The 22,056-nt window shown below is 40.1% G+C and overlaps 1 protein-coding gene across 3 annotated transcripts in view; it reads left to right on the top strand.

Moving 5' to 3' along the window:
* The window catches only part of LOC106976551 (olfactory receptor 4B1-like), a 52,448-nt gene extending 35,755 nt beyond the window's left edge, over positions 1 to 16,693 (top strand). For all 3 annotated transcript variants that reach the window (XM_053203171.1, XM_053203170.1, XM_015073977.3), the window contains 3 exons: positions 10,808 to 10,981; positions 11,317 to 11,427; positions 14,976 to 16,693. In XM_053203171.1, coding sequence (XP_053059146.1) covers positions 15,016 to 15,945 — 930 coding nt within the window. In that variant the 5' untranslated portion in view covers positions 10,808 to 10,981; positions 11,317 to 11,427; positions 14,976 to 15,015 and the 3' untranslated portion in view covers positions 15,946 to 16,693. The remainder of the gene's footprint in view (positions 1 to 10,807; positions 10,982 to 11,316; positions 11,428 to 14,975) is intronic.
* The last annotated feature ends 5,363 nt before the right edge of the window (positions 16,694 to 22,056 follow it).

The following is a 22,056-nucleotide window of genomic DNA, read 5'->3' as shown; positions in this document are numbered from 1 at the left end:
GAGACTTAGTGGGTCTATTGAGAGTTAATTACTCGCTTTGTTCTGGTCTCACTGGAAAAAACATAGGAATCAAAGGAATACATTTTTTCCCCATTGTTTAAGAGCCAGAGAATGTTGTGAAATGTTAAAAACAACTTCTCAGTTCACAGAAGTGTAAGTCTAATTATGCCACTTAGCACTGGAGACCATGTAGTTAGTTCTCAATTGTTGATTCTGAGCATTGAAACATGTATTTTTCAGAGAATAAATATAACATCATCTCATTAAAGAAAAATTAGAAAAAAACCCCAGGGGGGCTTCTGGGAAGATGGCGGCTTAGGAGGACGCTGAGCTCACCGCATCCTGCGGATCACTTAGATTCCACCCACACCTGCCTAAATAACCCAGAAAATCGCCAGAAGACTAGCAGAAGATTCTCCGGAGGCAAGCGTAGACGAGAGGTCCACGGAAGAGGGGCCCTTCCCGAAGCAGATCTCCAAAGGAAAAGCGAGCTGAGCCTGCCCCTCCCACCCCTGTGCACCTTGCCGATCCACCCCAGCTAATATGCCAGATCCCCAGCACCACAAGACTGGCAATGTGCAAGTAGCCCAGACAGGCCATGCCACCCCACAGTGAATCCCGCCCCTAGGAGAGGGAAAGAGACGGCACACACCAGTCTGACTGTGGCCCCAGCGGTGGGCTGGGGGCAGACATCAGGTCGGACTGCGGCCCCGCCCACCAACTCCAGTTATACACCACAGCACAGGGGAAGTGCCCTGCAGGTCCTCACCATGCCAGGGACTATCCAAAATGACCAAGCGGAAGAATTCCCCTCAGAAGAATCTCCAGGAAATAACAACAGCTAATGAGCTGATCAAAAAGGATTTAAATAATATAACAGAAAGTGAATTTAGAATAATAGTCATAAAATTAATCGCTGGGCTTGAAAACAGTATAGAGGACAGCAGAGAATCTCTTGCTACAGAGATCAAGGGACTAAGGAACAGTCATGAGGAGCTGAAAAGCACTTTAAACGAAATGCAAAACAAAATGGAAACGACGACAACTCGGATTGAAGAGGCAGAGGAGAGAATAGGTGAACTAGAAGATAAAGTTATGGAAAAAGAAGAAGCTGAGAAAAAAGATAAAAAAATCCAGGAGTATGAGGGGAAAATTAGAGAACTAAGTGATGCACTAAAGAGAAGTAATCTATGCATAATTGGTATTCCAGAGGAGGAAGAGAGAGGGAAAGGTGCTGAAGGTGTACTTGAAGAAATAATAGCTGAGAATTTCCCTGATCTGGGGAAGGAAAAAGGCACTGAAATCCAAGAGGCACAGAGAACTCCCTTCAGAGGTAACTTGAATCGATCTTCTGCACGACATATCATAGTGAAACTGGCAAAATACAAGGATAAAGATTAAATTCTGAAAGCAGCTAGGGATAAACATGCTCTAACATATAAAGGGAGACCTATAAGACTCGTGACCGATCTCTCTACTGAAACTTGGCAGGCCAGAAAGGCATGGCAGGAGATCTTCAATGTGATGAACAGAAAAAATATACAGCCGAGAATCCTTTATCCAGCAAGTCTGTCATTTAGAATAGAAGGAGAGATAAAGGTCTTCCCAAACAAACAAAAACTGAAGGAATTCGTCACCACTAAACCAGCCCTACAAGAGATCCTAAGGGGGATCCTGTGAGACAAAGTACCAGAGACATCGCTATAAGCATGAAACCTACAGACATCACAATGACTCTAAACCCATATCTTTCTATAATAAACTGAATGTAAATGGACTAAATGCGCCAACCAAAAGACATAGGGTATCAGAATGGATAAAAAAACAAGACCCATCTATTTGCTGTCTACAAGAGACTCATTTTGACCTGAGGACACTTACAGATGTGAAGTGAGGGGATGGAGAACTATTTATCATGCCACTGGAAGTCAAAAGAAAAATTAGTGTCACGAGCTTCTCTGTATATAGAATTTTGAAGTCTTTCCTCATTTATTATTTAATCTTTTTAGGTATAGGTTTGTATGTAGCAGAAAAAAATGTCAATGAAACGGAAGTGCAAAAGTACAGAGGGTGAAAGTCCAGTATGGCTGTGGAAGCCTGACACACTATCAGAATTCCGGACTGTGCTGTCTTCAGCACCCAGCGTCAACCTCAAGACCTCAAAGGGCTGCTAGAGCTCTATACCACTGCTGTCCAGGCAGACTTTATGCCACACCGGAGATGTTCTGTGTCTGTGCTGAATAAATTGGGAGTGGCTGTTGAGCAGTGAAATGGGCTAGTGAGACCAAGGGACTAAAATTTAAAAATTTTTAAGTTTTAATACGTTTCAATTTAAAAAACTACATGTGGCTAATGGATGCCCTATTGGACAATGCCACTCTTAGCATTTCCTCTATATCCCAGGAGGCAGAAAACGGGAAAAAGGAAAGATAAGTTTATCACTTTCTAATTTAGAAGATTATCCAAAAGTGCCACACGGCGATTTTGCTCTCATCTTATTTGATTGAAATTAATCACATGGTTATCCTTGATTGCAAGGGAGACCAGAAACTGTCATCTTTTATTCTAGGTGGAATTATGTTTAGCTCAGATCAGGGTTCTGTTCTGTTTCTAAGGAGATGAGTTTGGAAACAGCCCATGGGCCCATTAACTAGTGAATAGATAAGGAAGATGTGTTCTGTACATACAATGGAATATTACTCACCCATAGGAAAGAATGAAATCTTGCCATTTGCAACAACATGGATGGAGCTAGAGAGTATTACACTAAGCAAAATAAGTCAATCAGAGGAAGACAGATACCATATCATTTCACTCATATGCAGAATTTAAGAAACAAAACAAATGAGCGAAGGGGGAAAAAAAAGAGAGAAGCAAACCAAGGAACAGACTCTACTATTAAGAACAATATGATGGTTACCAGAATGGAGGGGGGTGGGGGATGGGTTAAATCGGTGATGGGGATTAAAGAGTGCACTCATGATGAGAACCAGCTATTGTATGGAAGTGTTGAATCACTACATTGTACGTAATACTACACTGTATGTTAACTAACCAGAAATTAAAGACTTAAAGAGAAAGGGGAGAATGGATGTAATAGCATATATTCTCAGGCAGTATATTACATACCAATTTCCTGAGCAATTAAAAGTTTTCACAAAAGTTGTTTTTTTTTTAATTTTTTTTAACGTTTTATTTATTTTTGAGACAGAGAGAGACAGAGCATGAATGGGGGAGGGTCAGAGAGATAGGGAGACACAGAATCCGAAACAGGCTCCAGGCTCTGAGCTGTCAGCACAGAGCCCGATGCGGGGCTTGAACTCACGGACCGTGAGATCATGACCTGAGCCGAAGTCAGATGCCCAACTGACTGAGCCACCCAGGCGCCCCCACAAAAGTTGTTTATAATGGCTTGATAATATCAACAGTCTGATTGTAGCATAGTTTACTTAATCATTCACATATTTCAGGCCTATTAGTAAGATTTAATAACTTATTCAGTAAGATTTAATGAGCATGTACTATGTGCTGTGCATTGTTCTAAGTGTGAGGGATATACAGCGATATATCAGATGGAGATATTTCTGCCTACATGGAGGTGAACATTCTGTTTTCTAGGGGTGCCTGGGTGGCTCAGTTGGTTAAGTGTCTTACTCTTGATTTCTGCTCAGGTCATGATCCCACGGTTTGTGGGATCGAGCCCTGCATTGGGCTCTGTGTTGACAGTGTGGAACTTGCTTGGGATTCTCTCTCCCCCTTTCTCTCTGCCCCTCCCCCCTCTCAAAATAAATAAACAAACATTATAAAAACATTCTGTTTTCTGAAACTGCTGTGGTCTGGATCAGCATTGCCAATAGAATTTTCTGTGATGATGGAAGTATTCTATATCTCTGCTGATCTATGGTAGTCCCTAGCCATGTGCGTAATTAGTATTTGAGTATGCATAGCATGCTGAAGAATTGAATTTCTAATTCTATTTAATTTTAACTGGCTTAAATTTAAATAGCTCCATGTTGCTGGTGGCTACCACATTGGATATAACGGGTCCACACACTTCTGCTGCAAACTTGTGGCTATTTCTCCAGATCAGGGGCAAGATTGCTCCTGGGCCCCAGGACCCTGACAGATCTGTGGATGACTAATTTTAGTTCTTAACTCTCGGGAGCCAGCTCTTTTGACTGTATTGCAGTTACAGTTGTTTTCATACATTTATTTTTTAACTTTTAAACTGGACTTGTAATTGATTTATGTACCACAATTATAATATATTAGAGAATCTGACTTGGACTTTATGCAGTCATATGTTTTTATTATGTTAATTAGCATCTTTACATTTTAGCTTGTAGAATTCTCTTTAGCATTTCTTGTGAGGCATCTCTAGTAGTGATGAACTCCCTCAATTCTTCTCATTTGGGAAAGTCTTTCTCTGCTTTGTTTGTGAAGGGCACATTTGCTGGGGTTAGTATTCTTGGTTGACAGTTTTGTTCTTTGAACATTTGGAACATATCATCTAATAGCTCCTGGTCAGATGTGTCTTCAGGCTGTGCTCTCCAGTTGGAGGGTGGCACTGACAGTGCTTGTGTTTGGTTTGGGCCTCAGGCTGCCTCCTGCAACTGGGTGGGGCTAGAGACTGTGCTCCATGGTCACGTGAGTTTGCTGGTTGGCTGGGGCTGCAGGCTATGATCTGTGATTGGGCTGGATCCCTGCCTGGTCAAGGACACAGGCTGTGTTTAGCAGTCAGGTAGGCCTTTATGCTGGACTCTTCTGCTAGGTGGGGTTGTAGGCTGCGGCTCTATGGTTGGGCAATGCTGTAGGCTGGGCTCTGAGGCTGCTCAGGGTTACTGTTCAGGTGCCCTGGTTGTGCAGGGCCAGAAACTACACTCAACAACTGGACAGGGCTTCTGGCTTGGCTCCCCGCCTGGGCAGGCCATAGGATGTGCTCATGGCTGCCAGATGTCTATGCTCATGCTTCCCAGAGGGATGGGACTGGAGGTTATACTCAGTAGTTGGGCAGGACTATGAATTTGCTCCTTTTCTCTGTTGAGCTAAAGTATCTTATGGTTTGCCTCACTGTCTGTTTTTATCTTATTTTATTTTTCCTTCCCTTCCCCTTTGTTCATCTGTTTTGTTTCTCAGATTCCACACATGTGTGAAGTCATATGGTATTTGTCTCTGAGTGAGTTATTTTGCTTAACATAATACACTCTAGTTCCATCCATGTCATTGCAAATGGCAAGATTTCATTCTTTTTGATGGCTGAGTAATATTCTGTGTATACATGTGTGTGTGTGTGTGTGTGTGTGTGTGTGTGTGTGTGTGTGTGTGTCTCCCCCACATAATCTTTATTTATTTGTCAGTTGATGGACATTTGGGCTTTTTCCATAATTTGGCTATTGTTGCTAATGCGGCTATAAACACTGGGGTACATGTACCCCTTCAAATCAGTACTTTTGTATCCTTTGGATAAATATCTAGTGGTGCAATTGATGAGTCATAGGGTAGTTGTATTTTTAACTTTTTGAGGAACCTCCATACTGTTTTCCAGAGTGGCTGCACCAGTTTGCATTCCCATCAATAGTATGAGAGGTTCCCCTTTCTCTGCATCCTGGCTAGCATCTGTTGTTTCTTGAGTTGTTAATTTTAGCTATTCTAACAGGTGTAAGGTGGTATTTCATCATGGTTTTGATTTATACTACCCTGATGATGAATGATGTTGAGGGTTTTTTCACGTGTCTTTTAGCCATTTGTATGTCTTCTTTGGAGAAATTTCTGTTTATGTTTTTTGCCCATTTCTTAACTGGATTATTTATTTTTTGGGTATTGAGTTTGATAAGTTCTTTATAGGTTTGGATACTAACCCCTTATCTGATATATCATTTGCAAATATCTTCTCCCATTCCATAGGTTGCCTTTAATTAATCAATTAATTAATTGATTTATTGTTTCTAATGTTTATTTACTTATTTTGAGAGAGAGATAGAATGCATGTGAATGGGGTGGCAGAGAGAGAGAGGGAGAGAGAGAGAGAGAGAGAGAGAGAGAGAGAGAGAGAATCCTAAGAAGGCTCTGTGCTGTTGGTACAGAGCTCAACCCCATGAACCATGAGATCATGAACTGAGCCTAAATCAAGAGTCAGACACATAACCAACTGAGCCACCCAGGTGCCCCCTGTAGGTTGCCTTTTAGATTTATTGATTGTTTCCTTCCCTGTGCAGAAACTTTTTATCTGAGTGAAGTCCTAATAGTTCATTTTTGCTTTTGTTTTCCTTGCCTCTGGGGACATGTCTAGTAAGAAGTTGCTACGGCCAAGGTCAAAGAGTTGCTGCCTGTGTTCTCATCTAGGAGTTTGATGGTTTCCTCTCTCACATTTAGGTCTTTCATCCATTTTGAATTTGTTTTTGTGTGTGATGTAAGAAAAGAAAGTGGTCCAGTTTCATTCTTCTGCATGTCGCTATCCTGTTTTTCCAACAGCATTGGTTGAAAAGACTGTCGTTTTTTCCATTGAATATTCTTTCCTGCTTTGTCAAAGATGAGTTGACCATATAGTTGTGGGTCCATTTCTGGGCTCTCTATTCTGTTCCACTGATCTACGCCTCTGTTTTTGTGCCAGTACCATACTGTCTTGATGATTACAGCTTTGTAATACAGCTTGAAGTCCTGAATTATGATGTCTCCTGCTTTGCTTTTCTTTTTCAACATTACTTTGGCTATTCGAGGTCTTTTCTACTTCTTTGTGTCCTCTTCAGTTTCTTTCACTAGTGTTCAGTAGTTTTCAAAGTCCAGATTTTTCTTATGTCTTTGGTTAGTTTTATTCCTAGATATCTTGTGGTTTTTGGTGCAATTGTAAATGGGATTGATTCCTTGATATCTCTCTCTGCTGCTTCATTATTAGTGTATATAAATTCAACAGATTTCTGTATATTGATTTTATACCCTATTGCATTGCTGAATTCATGTATAAGTTCTAGCAATGTTTTGGTGGAGTCTTTTGGATTTTCTATGTAGAGTATCATGTTTGTGGAGAGTGAAAGTTTGACTTCTTCCTTTCAGATTTGGAAGCCTTTTCTTTCTTTTTGTTTTCTGATTGCTGAGGCTAGGACTTCCAGTACTATGTTGAACAATAGTGGTGAGAGTGGACCTCCTTGTTGTGTTTCTGATCTCAGGGGGAAAGCTCTCTATTTTTCCCCATTGAGGATGATCTTAGCTGTGGGTGTTTCATGTATGGCCTTTATGATGTTGAGGTATGTTCCTTCTATCCCTACTTTCTTGAGGGTTTTTACCAAAAAAGGATTCTATATTTTGTCAAATGCTTTTTCTGCATCTATTGAGAGGATCATATGGTTCTTATCCTTTCTTATATTAATGTGGTGTATCTTGTTGATTGATTTGTGGATATTGAATCATGCTTGCAGCCTAGGAATAAATCCCACTTGATCGTGGTGAATAATTCTCTTAATGTACTATTGGATTCTATATGTTAATGTCTTATTGAGAATTTTTGCATCCATATTCCCCAGGGATATTGGTCTGTAATTTTCCTTTTTAGTGTGATCTTGGTCTGGTTTTGGAATCAAGATAATTCTGGCCTCATAGAATGGGTTTGGAAATTTTCCTTCCATTTCTCTCTTTTTTTTGAACACTTTCTGGAGAATAGGTATTAACTCTGATTTAAATGTCTGGTATAATTCCCCTGGGAAGCCACTTAGCCCTGGACACTTGTTCATTGGGAGATTTTTGAACACAGATTCAATTTCTTTGCTGGTTATGGTTCTATTCAAATTTTCTGGAGAATGTTCCATGTACACTTGAAAAAAAATATGTGTTCTACTGCTTTAGGATGAAATGTTCTGAATATGTCTGTTAAGTCTATCTGGTCCAGTGTGTCATTCAAAGCCATTGTTTCCTTGTTGATCTTCTGCTTAGATGATCTGTCCATTGATGTCAGTGGGATGTTAATGTCCCCTACTATTATTGTATCATTATCAATTAATTTATTTTGTTATTAATTGATTTGTATATTTGGCTGTTTCTAGTTGGGGCATAAATAGTTACAATTGTTACATCATCTTGTTAGATAGACCCTTTTATTATGATATAGTGCCCTTCTTCATCTCTTGTTGCAGTCTTTGGTTTAAAGTGTAGTTTGTATGATATACGTATAACTACTCTGGCTTATTTATTTTTATTTTTTTGGTGTCTATTAGCATGATACATGGTCCTCCATCCCCTCACTTTCAATCTGCAGGTGTCTTTGGGTCTAAAAGGAGTCTGTGATGGGCAGCATATGGGTGGGTCTTGTTTTTTCATCCATTCTAATACCCTATATCTTTTTATTGGAGCAGTTAGTCCATTTACATTCAGAGTGATTATTGATAGATATGAATATAGTGCCATTGTATTATCTGCAATGTTGCTGTTCCTGTAGATTGTCTCTGTTCCTTTCTAGTCTTTGTTGCTTTTGGTCTCTCTTTCTTTCTCAAAGAGTCCCCTTTAATATTTCTTGCAGAGCTGATTTAGTATTCACAAACTCCTTTAGTTTTTGCTTTTCTAGGAAACTCTTTATCTCTCCTTCTGTTCTGAATGACAGCCTTGCTGGATAAAATATTCTTGGCTGCATATTTTCCCCACTTAGCATGTTAAATATATCCTGCCACTCTTTTCTGGCCTGTCAAGATTCTGTGGACAGGTCTGCTGCTAACCTTACATGTCTACCCTTGTAGATTAAGGACCTTTTGTCCCTAGCTGCTTGCAGAATTCCCTGTTTTTGTATTTTGCAAGTTTTGCTGGTATGTCTTGATGTTAACCTGTTTTTGTTGATTTTGAAGGGAGTTCTCTGTGCCTCTTGGACTTGATTGAATCTTTCCTTCCCCATATTAGGGAAGTTCTCAGTTATAATTTGTTCAAATAATCTTTCTGCCTGTTTTTCCTACTCTTCTTCTTCTGGGATTCCTATGATATGGATATTATTGAGCTTTATGGAATGACTGAGTTTCCTAAGTCTATATTTGTGATCTAATAGTTTTCTTTTCCTTTCCTTTTCACCTTCATTATTTTCTATAATTTTATCTTGTATATCACCTATTTGTTCCTCTGCTTCTTCCATCCTCATTGTGATCACATCCAGTCTGTTTTACATCCCAGTTATAACATTTTTTATTTCAGCCTGACTAGTTTAAGGTATTTTATCTCTGAAAGGTTTCTCTGGTGTCATCTATGCTTCTTTCAAGCCCATGTAGTATTCTTATGACTGTTTTTCTAAATGATTATTCAGATAATATTGCTTATATCTGTTTTTAGTAAATCCGTGACTGTGGCTGTGATTTCTTCTTGTCTTTCTTCTGGGGAGAAGTCCTCCATCTCATCATTTTGTCTAGGTTCCTGTCTTTTGCATGTTGAAGTCTTGTTTCCTGCTCCTGAGAGTAATGCTATATTAAGAAGGGGTCATACACTGTCCAGGGCCTCGAGCTTCAAGAAGTGTTTTTGGTGTATGCTGTGTGCACTCTGCTGTTGTGTTGTGGCTGCGCTTTCCCACAGGTCAGTCCCCTGCAGAGTTCCTCCTTGCCTACAGTGGGGAGTGTTTGGACCTTTAACTAGGTGTGCTTTGATTTGTTTGTTAAAATAAGCCTGATTGAAAAAAAAAAGGGCTGGGGATGCCTCGGTGGTTCAGCAGCTAAGCATCTGACTTTGGCTCAGATCATATCTCATCGTTCATGAGTTCAGACCATGGAGGGGTTTTCTGCTGTCAGCACAGAGCCTGCTTCAGATCCTCTGTTCCCCTCTGTGCCCCTCCCCTGGTTGTGTATTCTGTCTCTCAAAAATAAGTAAACATTAAAAAAAAAAAGCCTGATCCAAAAAAGAGAAAAGGAAAAGGAATAAAAACCCAAGCAAACAGACAAAAAACAATAAGCCTGATTCCAAAGAAAAATGAAGAAAGAAGAAAAAAGAAGCCTGATCCAAAAAAAATGAGAAAAGGTAACAGACAAACAAAAAACTCTAATGCTTATTTCAAAGGAAAAAAAAAAAAGCCTGGTCCTATCTTCACCAGAAGTGAAGCTTACACTTTGGAGCACTCCATGATCAGTAGATTTGGTGCATGGGTGCGGCCTATGCTGGTCCTCTGGGGGAGAGGCCTGCTGTGTTGGCTCACAGTCAGACCTGCCCCCTGTCAATTACATTATTATCACCACCATCATTATTGAAGGAGAGGGTGAGGCACTGGGGACCCTAAGTGACTTATACATGAATCCATGAATGTTAGAATTGGAAGGTACGATGGGGGTGATCCAGCTTAACTCTGTCATCTTATATAGAAGGAGAACCAGGGGAGAGCAAGAAGTGGAGAGGTGAGTGGCATACTCAGATTAGTAGTTAATCAGTTATGACCAGATCTAGTGCCCAAGTGTCCTGACCCCTGTCCAGTCCTCACTTTCCTCTATCTTTATTCTCCTTTCCATTCTTAGTCATTCAGTCTGGAAAAAAGTTCCCTTTATGTCCTTCCTTCAACTTTCTTCTCTTACTGCCTCATTGTTGGGTGTCAAAACTTTATAGAAATGTCACTAATGGAAGCAGATTTTGAACGTTTCTGAAGTCAAGTTTAATTGACAGTTTCACCCGAGAGAAAAGAAATTCCATGGGGAAGTTGTTCCCTTGATTATAGTGTGTGGCTTAGTTTATTTTAAATAGTTCAAGGATCTAAGCATTTAATCAGAACCCTTCGACTCAGTGGGTGGGTATGTTTTCTACATAAAACACAGCATCTTAAATTCTCTGAGTTTGCTGATTCCCGTGGCTTTTATTTGTTTCTTAGATATTATCCAAATATCAATGCAGATCCAGATCCTCTGAACTTTCCTCTTCTGTGATTCATCACAGATGCCATCATTTGTTTTCTGAAAGCCCCCAGGAACATGGTGTTTTGTTACTGGGGACAAGACCTGATTCTCGAATTGCCATAGCAACAACCATCTAGAGCCATCAGAAGGTAGCTTAGTGATTTCCAAGTTATTAACCTGGTAAGTATCTAGTGTGTGGCTTTGGGAAGCAATTAACCTCTGTCAGCCTCTGTTGCCTCATTTGTAAATAGAGGAGGTTTGAGTAAAAGGTCTAAATATTTTCAGCACCACTCTCAAGGGCTTAGTTGAGTGTGACCTGAACTTTGCTCACTGGACCCTTCAGTGAGAAATCAGCTAGGTGGGGAATATTAGCCAAAGCACCTTACTTTTCCAGGGACCAGGATTCCTAGAGAGGAAAATAATGCTGCACACTATCCTACATCTCCAACCAGATCGTCACCTTGAAAACTATCTATTCCAACAGAGTGACTACCTTCATGCTGAGCTAGAGGCACTTGAGTACACTTGAGATCCATCTGACCCAATTCCTCGTTCCAAGGTAGAATGAAGCCACACCAGATTTTGTGACTTCAAGGTGGGTGATATGGCTGGAAATAAGGTGCAAAGTCTTTAAGCAACCATAGGATATTGGGTAAGTCAGGCTCTTTAAGCCACAGGTGTTCATTTATAAATGAGGTAGTTTGCTTTGAAGATTTTTTGGGGAAGGGGGATAATGAATTCCATTTACGTATTTATTTTTATTGTGGTGAAATTATCTAAAATGTAAAATTTGACAGTTTAATGTCCTTTACACTTTTGGGATATAGTTACAGAGCTACCAATATAAAGAATCTATTAATTGCTAAAAAAGAAATATGATAAGTTACTGTAAGAGCACAGAGGAATGGATACATTATTCTTATTGTAGTGAGATTCATCTTGCAATTAGAAAGAAGGAATACTAAACACAGAGAAGGAAGAAAGGACCTCTTTGGTTTGGAAATAGCTGTGTAATAGTCATTTGGGAATGACAATAAGGGTGCAAAGCAGACAATGGCCATTTCAAACAGGACCTGGACTCCATGCTAAGAATATTTTAATTTAGGCTGTGGGCAATAGGGAGATACTGACAGATTTTTATGTATCATGACCAGATTTACACTGAAGGGTAATCACCAAAGTATTTTCCAATGCTCAGGGAAGAGAAGGTACAGATGGGTTGGAGTATTGCTGAACACAGCGGAACTGGGTTGGAAGGTGGATAGTGTTGGAAGAACGAGGAGAGGGTGAAGGGGGGCTCCGTGGTGGGAATAGCAGGGTGGGCTGTGGGACGGGGAGAGGATGTGAACAGAGATGAGTCAAAGTTTGGTGGGTAAAAAGCTGATTGCTGAGGTGGCTTAGTCTGTGAAAGTCTTTAAGTCAGAGGAGTTCAGGTTTCCCCCCAGCTATTGCCATGCCTGGGGAGGATCCGAGGAAAGAAGGATCTAGGACACAATTTTCTGGCTGCAGTGTGCAGGATGGATAGGCAGGAGCATCTGAAGATGAAGAGGTGTTGGTAATTTGGGCATCTGATGACAGTGTGTGAGAAGGGGTGGCGGGAAGAATGGAGAGAAAGGGCACACGGGGATGGTTTAATGAGAAATGAATGGGCTGTGATGATGACTGGTATGGGCATGAGGGAAGGCATGGGTCAAATGTGATCTCAGCTACAGCCTGAGCAGCATGGAGGGTGAGGGTGTGATCAGAGTATCTTCCAGGTCACACTTGCCTGTAGGTCTCCTGTTTCTCCATAGTTAGTCTTATCAACTGCAACCCTAATCTCTGTCCAAATCCTTTTCTTGGGCTCGTGAGTGAGGCTGTGGTAAAAGGTGAGTCTCACACTCTTGTCTCACACTCTTGGGGAGTCTCACACTCTTGTCTTCTAACCATCCATTCACTTGATTTTCCAGGGTGCTGAGATGGTTTTAGATATTCCTAATGCTTCTAGGTGCTTGGTTTTCCCAGCACTGCACCTGTCGTCAAGGGCCCTGCGCTGATGAATTTAGCAATACTGCCTATGCTTAGCATAGGTATCAATGTAATTTCTCTGCTGTACCTATATTCCTAGAAACTTTAGCTCTTGGATGGGCAGGTTTTATTTTATCTATCTATCTATCATCTATCTATCTATCTATCTATCTATCTATCTATCTATCATCTATTTTGCTTTGGTGGATGGCTGATCACCTTTTCCTGGCTTTTTTCCTCCTATAGATGGACTTTAGTGTAATTATATAAATTACAAAGAAAAATTCCATTGGAAATGATTAAGATTGCTTAAATGTGTAGATAAATTTAGGGAGAGTTGAAATGTTAATGTTGAATTTTATTATTTAAACCTGAGTTTATAAAAATCACTTTGGGTGGATATATTTTGTCTTTTAGACATGGATTTTTTGATGTTACCTTAGTATTTTTATGGTTTTCTCTGCATAACTTCTTTGTAAAGGGAATATTTTCCAGTTGTTCTTTCTAACTCATAACTATATTTTGTACTTTCTTAATATTGCTATGGTTTTCAGTTTTTTCCTTTTTCTTTTTAAATGTTTATTTATTTACTTTGAGAGAGAGAGAGAGAGAGAGAGAGAGAGAGAGAGAATGTGTGCAAGTGGAGGAGGGGAGAGGCAGGGAGAGAGGGAGAGAGAATCCAAGACAGGCTCTGTGCCTCCATGGGGCTTGAACTCATGAATCATGCGATCATTACTTGAGCCAAAATCAAGAGTTGGACGGTTAACCAACTGAGCCACCCAGGTGTCCCAACTATGCTTTTCAGATTTGTTTGTTTGTTTATTTATGTATTTATTTATTTATTTTCCTAGGTTCCTATCTTAGCAGGTTTTGCTTCCGAGAAACAAAAACCCATCAAACTAGTTTAAGCAAAGAAGGGAATTTATTTGAGGAATAAGGGACTCAATCAGAGCCCGATGTCAAGGATCAAGGATACTCTGCATCTCTGAAATGCCACGGTCTATTTTTCTACTATTTTCTTGTTCTTGAAAACTAGTTTCTCAATGTTTTCAGGTTCGATGACTTTATTTAATCTTAAACATTTTCTTTCTTTGATGAAAGTGATATCTATTTAATATTTACAACTTGATGTTCTGATATACATAATGAAATGATCACTGCAGTTAAGCTGATTAACATATTCATCTCCTCATACACTTTTTTTAAAAATGAGAAGTCCTGTATCTGTTCTCTTAGGATATTTCACACATCACCATGTCCTTACCTGATGATTTTCGACATACACGGCTCTGTTCCCATCTGTCTACATCACTGACTGTTGTTTCTTTCTGTTGATTTAGGTCCTTGCTGTTTAGGTACACTTTTACTTTTTCAAAAGAGTATTTCTTGAAAATTTCAGGGATAAGGGGACATGCAAGGAGGATAAATTTTAGAGCAGAGAAGCAAGATGTTCATACTATTTATTCCTTATTTCTCATGGCTTGTATGTGGTGAAAATATTCTGAATATGGCACCTTAATCTGAAGAATATTGTTTTGCATCATATGACATTGTTAGCATGAGTGTTTTCTGTGATCTGTACTTCTGCATAGTCAATAGATAGATGTAGGTGTGGAAAAGGTCCCCTGTTCCAGGGGATGACTCTTGTCATGATAGGTTGAAGACTGGTATAACTGAATGAAGAAAACTGTACTTGACCTTTTGGGAAGAGAAGAATTACCAGTGGGAAGATGTTTCCCAGGGCAGAGATGCAGGAAACAAAGAATTTGGGAGCACAAGCATGTCATGGGGATCACTCAATAGTAGAGAGCTTCAGTGAAGATAGTAAAAGTGCATGCTATGAACCTGAATGGCCCCTCAAATTCACATCAACTGGTGGTGAACTCGAAAGAGCCCTGGCTGAAGTCTGAAAGCCAGAATTCACCACTTTCTGTGTGATTCTGGTTAAATAACCATCTCCCTGAGCCTTAATTTTCTATTATGCAATTGTTGTTAGGTTGCTAATATTTAATGCTGAGTGAGTATATGTGGGCTAAATGAATGGATTGGTGATTAGTGTATTGTAAAGTGGTTTACACTGTCTAACGTGCTATAAATGAGGAGAATTGGTTACCATCTGTGTTTGTTTTATTGCAGGTCTCTCATTACCTGTGCCCAGAACACCTGATTAGATTCCATGGCGAGTACAAATAACGTGACCGAGTTAATTATCGTCGGTCTTTTCCAGGATCCAGAGGTGCAGAGAGGGTGCTTTGTGGTGTTTCTTCTGGTGTACCTGGCCACAGTGGTGGGCAATGGTCTCATTGTTCTGACAGTCAATGTCAGTAAGAGTCTGCGTTCCCCCATGTACTTCTTCCTTAGCTACTTGTCCCTGGTGGAGATTACTTACTCCTCCACTGTTGTCCCTAAATTCATGACAGACTTACTTGCCAAGATTAAAACCATCTCCCTGGAGGGCTGTGTGGCTCAGATATTCTTCTTCCACTTCTTTGGAGTTACTGAGATCTTCCTGCTGACGGTAATGGCCTATGACCGCTACGTGGCCATTTGCAAACCCCTTCACTACACAACTATCATGAGCCGGTCTGTGTGTCGCCTTCTGGTGGCTGGATCCTGGCTCGGGGGCTTTTTTCATTCCATGGTCCAGATTATTATCACTCTCCAGTTGTCTTTCTGTGGTCCCAATGTGATTGACCACTACTTCTGTGACCTCCATCCCTTATTCAAGCTTTCCTGCACTGACACTTCTGTGGAGGGGGTTATTGTGTTGGCCAACAGTGGATTATTTTCTATCTTCTCCTTCCTCCTCCTGGTGTCCTCCTATATTGTCATCCTGTACAACCTGAGGAACCATTCTGCAGAGGGGAGGCGCAAAGCCCTCTCCACCTGTGCCTCTCACATCACAGTGGTCCTCTTGTTCTTTGGACCTGCCATCTTCCTCTACATGCGGCCTCCCTCTACTTTCACTGAGGACAAACTGGTGGCCGTGTTCTACACAGTTGTCACCCCCATGCTGAACCCCATCATCTACACACTCAGGAATGCAGAGGTGAAAAATGCCATGAGGAAGCTGTGGGGGAAGAGAATGAATTCAGGGAGAGACTAAAAATGAAAGCATGAAAAAATTATCATGTCTAAGGGGTGACCAAATATGCATTCTGATTTCAGTCAAGTCTGAGGGATTGAGGAAAAGTTAACCTGTTTGTCTATATATACATATATAGATTTATATATTTATATTTTGTATTTAGATGAGCCCCTTATATCCCACTGCACTAATCACAGCTGCACCAATTCATTGCTGTCTGCAGTTTGGAGGATGTTTTGGAGAAGAGCTGCATCTCTTCTCTTCTTCTGGTGCCCATAGTTGGAAGCCCCACAGCCTTCAGGGAGGGATTACCTAGACTGTGAATTCCCACCCTGTTGTTTTCTACCTGTGCAACCTTGGGTTCATCCGCTTTGCCTCTTGGTGTTAGCACGCTGTGGGGTATGGAAAGTCCGTGGCACTTGGAGACAGAAGTTTATGTTTTGCTTTGTCCTTTTCTGATAGTGTTGTGACATCTTGTGGGAGTCCCACGGAGGCTTTTATACTTCATTTGGTACCCCTGCTTTATTTACCTGATTCTAATGCCTGAAATTCCTCATTATGAGCCTTATTTCACAGGAATAAGATATTGTTAGAACGGAAATGTCTCTTGGATGTGAAATACAGTGAAGGTGTTGTTAACCATTAATTTGGACAATTTTAGAAGACCTTTTTATTTCTAGACAGTTGCTGTCTGGGCACTGGGGTGTTGCTTAAGCCAGATACAGCTCATTGCCTGTTTTTTTTATGGCCTAAAAACCAACATGGTTTCTATACTTAAAAAAAAAATCAAAGTCAAAAAATATCTGTTGATACATGAATATTATAGGAGTATAACATTTTAGTGTCCATAAATAGGTTATTGGACTATGGTCATGCCAATTACTTTGCTTTTTCTCTGTGGTAGCCTTTGTGATATAGTAGCATGGTTGAGTGGTTGTCATGGAGACTGTATGGTCTGCAAGGCCTAAAATATGTCACCCTTTTCAGGAAAAGTTTGGCGGCAACCCCTGACTTAAATCATATAACATGTATTGCTTACTTGACAAGAAGTTTGGGGGCCGGCAATTCTAGGGTTGTTTTGTTAATTCTGTGATGCCAGAGCACCTGGTTTGTGTGTCTTGAATTCTCTTGGCTGCCCCCCTGCCCCATGGCAGCAGGAGGGCTGCAGCACATCTAGCTATTATATGCTAATGTGAGGGGAAGGAGGGGCTCTCATTTTATTTGGGAAATATTTCCAGAGACCCCTCAGAATAATTCTTATATATTTTTTTATTGGCCAGAACGGAAAATTTTCTTCTTTCTAACCGCATGTCCATGCCTAGATGCGAGGGAGGCTGGGAGAGTGAATGGTGGTAAAGAGGAATGGGATTATGTTACCAGTTTAGATTAGACACTGTGTTTCTCCTGGGCTGGGCATATCGGTGCTTGAACAAGGTCAGGGTTGTCATTAGGAAGAGATGTCTGCCATGGGGAGTGTTGGTAGATGTGATATCTGGGAGGGTGTTGCCCCTGGACATAGTGGATGGATTTGAATTGGTGCCAGAGTGACTGACCAAAATCCAGCTCAATCACTTGGTGGCTCAGCCTCAGGCACGTGACCGAAACTCTTGATCCAGGGTCCTTGGCATGCACGCGTGGGTCAAGTGCAAGAAACCTTTTCCATAATGTAACAGTTTTCCTGTGAATGCATCTGCTTTAATTTCCCTCTAGGGAATGAAGGAATGAAGCCCTGGGCTGAGTGCCTGAGGGTTGTGAATAGAAGCCAAACGATCCTACTATAGGTCAAAATAAATTCTATCATTTAAGGTCTGTATATCCTGAGATGAGTATTCCTAGTAAATAAATCATACTTTTATGCATGGAAGAAACATTTGATAGCATATGGAGATTTGAGTGTTTGGGATACATAGTGAGAGGTACTAAAAATATTTTTAAATCTAACATCTTGCATTATCTTTTTTCTTCCAATTACATATCTCTGCAAGGCTGAATTTTCTCCATATGTTTCAACAAAGACAACATACCCAGCAGATTGAATACACAAGCCAATGTGAGAATTCAGCTGTATCTCTTAAGCCAAATATTAAGGGTATTTGCAAAAACTCAAACAATGCCATTTTGCATTAATTATTTCCATTTGCATTAATTAATTTTGTCATAATTATTTTCCACAAAAGACATTATGTGATTATAAACAGAAAGAAAGAAAGAAAAAGAAAGAAAAACCAAACCACCTGCAGGTCTTGATGGCAAGGATGAGTCTCGTTTGCATATATAGCTCTACATCCAGAGTTCTGGGCCAATTCACTGCAAACAAAGTCACCAAGCAGCAATTTGCTAAAAATTCGCTACTTCACTAATTGGCAATTTGCTAATTCCCCAAGCAGAAATTTGCTAACACTGAATTTCTGATTAATCGGACATATATATCGATTAAGCCTTTATAAAATTCATGGCACTTATGTTTTGCTGCAGCCTGTGATGAGCAATATATTTGGGGGAAATTTTTGTGTGTGTTGAATTTCAGCTTTTTTGGAAATAATAAATATCAAGAATTTTATGTATGTTTGTTTCTCTCTTCCAACTAACTGAGTTTTCAGTCTGGTCAGCTGCCTTTGCTACATGTCTTCATTTTCGGTTTACCTTCTTGAGAAAGGGACACAGGTACAGGGAGCAGATGAGGGGATGTTTTCACATGTGTTAGCCAAGCCTTCCTGTTTCAGGTTGAGTTATTCACCCTAGTGTTTTACTCCTTTTTGTGTCTATGCCCTTTTCCATGTAATCTTGAAGTTCTTTCCACTACATGTGGAATATACTTTTCTATCCCTTGACTTTGGCCTCAACCGTATGACTTGCTCTGGCTGATGGAATATGAATGGACATGACAGCTTGCTGATTAGAGCCTAAAACTTAAGGGATCTCATGTGTCTCTTGCCTCTTGTGTCCCTTTCACCATCATGAGGTGATGTCCCCATCACCTGGGCTGTAGAATGACACACGTGGAGCAGAACTTCACCTACCCCCCCCCCCCCCCCCCGAATTGCAGCCTGACACAGAGCTGCCCAGCCAGCCTGCAGACACACTGCACTGATGTGGGAATGAATCCTCACTGTTGCACACCTACTGAGGGTTTGTGTTTATTCGGTTTCAGCAGAAACTCACTAGAGTTGAATGGCAAATACACATATCAAAGAAGAGCACAAAAGTCATGCTTATGGCACATTCTTTATTTTCTTGAGAATGGGCATGGACACGTCCTTCCCTGCTGCCTTGGAGGTTTTACTCTTGATTTGAACTATTTGGAAATAGTGTCTGCAAATTTTTGCCAGTTTGGCATAACTCGATTTCTCAACTTCTGTTTTATAGATTTGTTGATCTAGATTCATTGAATGTTGATTTTCTGTGTGTTTTACAATTCAGATTTTCCAAGGCTGCTGCTTTTTTTTTAAGTTTATTTATTTATTTTGGGAGAGAGAGAAAGAGGCATGAGCTGGGGAGGGACAGAGAGAGAGAGGGAGACAGAATCCTAGGCAGGCACTACTGACAGTACGGAGCCTGACTTGGGACCATAAAATCATGACCTGAACTGAAATCAGGAGTCAGGAGCTTAACTGACTGAGCCACCCAGGCGCTCCCAGATTTTCCAAGGCTTTATTGATAGTAAATGCAGTAGAGTAGATCAGAGGTGAAGCATGTGTTTGATAAATTAGTAGTTCAGTGAATTGGTCATTTGCCTAATACCTAAATCTTTGAGTTGGTTAATTATCTGAATTAGCTGTTGGTAATTCAGTTAGTGGCAAACTTCTAGATGCTGAAAGATTTTAGAATTACTCTGCTTTAGTACCTAGCGTGATGAATGACAGAGGATAGGCACTCAATAACTACTGAGTGGATAAAAGATGTCAAAGTTGTATCAACATTATCTATCTTTATTGTTTTGGAAAGGCTTGAGCTAGATGTGAGATGATTTGGAGCCAGAGAAGCTCTGTCTTGTGAATTACTTTTAGTTGCAGTATAGAAGGGATGTTAATCTATTACCTTGCAATGAAAATATAACAACTTTTCAAATGCATGAAAATACCCTAGAGCCATATTTAGGATTATTAGTAGAGCAATTGATATATTTTATATCTGCATAACATCTTGTGTATAATTCACAGCCCTTACATATCAATTATTTCATCAGAGTCTCATAGTAATCCTGTGAGGTCAATGAAATCTGAATCATTCCCAGTGTACATTTTTGGAGTTTGAAACATCATTTGGATTAGGATTTATCTGCTAGGAACAGAATCTGAAAGAAGGTAGAAGTCAAGAGGTAGACAATTCAGGATGGAAATGGTCTCTCTTGTTTCTCCATCCTTGAGTCATCTCGCGACCCAAGACGGCGCTGTAGATGCAGCCATAATGACAGCATTCCTGGCATCAGGAAAGAGAAAGGGACAACATAAGTGCATCATGTCCCCTTTGTTAAAGTTGCAGGGGCGCCTGGGTGGCTCAGTTGGTTAAGCAGCTGACTTCGGCTGAGGTCATGGTTTTCACGGTTCATAGATTCGAGCCCTGCACCCGGCTCTGTGCTGACAGCTTGGATCCTGGAGCCTGCTTCAGATTCTGTGTCTCCCTCTTCTCTCTGCCCCTCCCCAGCTCATACTCCATCTGTCTCTCTCTCTCAAAAATAAATAAACATTAAAAAAAATAAAGTTGCAAGGGAGGCTGGGTAATGTAATTTTTTATGCCACCTGGGTATGTGCCCAGATAAAAATTCAGAGTTTGTAAAACTATAGAAAGAAGAAAGAGAAAACAAATGTTGTGGGACACCAGCAATCTCTGCTTGTGAATAAATCAGGCACAAAACTTGAGCACAAACTCAAGTACACTGACACTGGGATCAGATGTTCCTTCCATTGTAGTTACCCATCCCAGCTAGTTTTTTTCTTTTTAATTGAGATATAACTTATATTCAGTGGAATGCTCAGACCTTAAGTGTACAACCCAATGAATTTTGATAAATTTATATAACTGTGTAACCTAAGTCTAACCAAGATGTAGAGTATTTCCATTACCCCAGAAGCTTCTTTCATGACCCCTTCCAAGCAATCTCCACTTCCCATAAGCAACTGCTGATCTAATTTCTATCATCATGGAAGTTTAGCCCTTTCTTAAACTCAGAAAGCAGAATCATAAAGCACGTACTCTGCTGTGTCTGGTTTCTTTTCACTCAACATAATGTTTTTAAATATTCATTGTGTTGTGGGTTACAGTAGTTTGTTCTTTTTGTTTGGTGAATAGTATTCCACTGTATACATATACTACAACAGAACAAAATGTATTCCCCTGTTGGTAGATATTTGATTTGATTTCTGTTTTTGGTCATTATGAATAAAAGCTGCTATAAACATTCTTTGACATTCCCATTTTTATAAAAGCATAAACCAATAGAGCCGTGTATTTATTTTTCTTGTAAAATACCTTTTTGGAAGAAGGACTATATATATATTCCTAATTCTGAATAAATCTGTACATCATTTATAATGGTCGGGTTTGATGAGAACTGGAGAGGTGAGGGATTAACCCATAGACAATGGGTGAATCTTTATCAGGTTATGAAATGAAATCAACCCCTTACAACAAATGCAATTTGGGTGAACAAACAGTTTTATACCACAAACATTTTTAACAAATGTGTTTCTTATAACAAATATTCATAGATCACATTAAAAAATTATCTCCCTTAGATTTTTTAAACTGAATATTTCAACATGAATATATTTTTTCTGATAGACTTTCACAGAAAGTCAACTTCATGATGACCCGTGAGAGAATAAATACATGTTTTACTTCAATATTTGGAGCTTCATGTAATTGTTTCCTATTAGAGCCCCATACAGAGTAAATACCCAGTGAACATTAGGTAAATTTATTTTTTTTTACATTTCCTATTGATTCCAAAGTTATGCTACCAACAAGGAAGTTTGAGGTTTTATTATCCAAGTCCTGCTTCCCATGGGGTTGTCTGCCTGATTGGGAAGGGGAAAGGTATAGCTCTTTGGGAGCAGCCTTCTCTCACTTGATCATGATGACTTCCCCTCTGGTATCTCTCACACAGGGTGAACTCAAGGCTGAGATGCC

The sequence above is a fragment of the Acinonyx jubatus genome, chromosome D1, assembly GCF_027475565.1.
Source record: "Acinonyx jubatus isolate Ajub_Pintada_27869175 chromosome D1, VMU_Ajub_asm_v1.0, whole genome shotgun sequence".
In the NCBI taxonomy this organism is placed as follows: domain Eukaryota; kingdom Metazoa; phylum Chordata; class Mammalia; order Carnivora; family Felidae; genus Acinonyx; species Acinonyx jubatus.
This window is presented reverse-complemented; position numbering and strand designations above follow the sequence as displayed.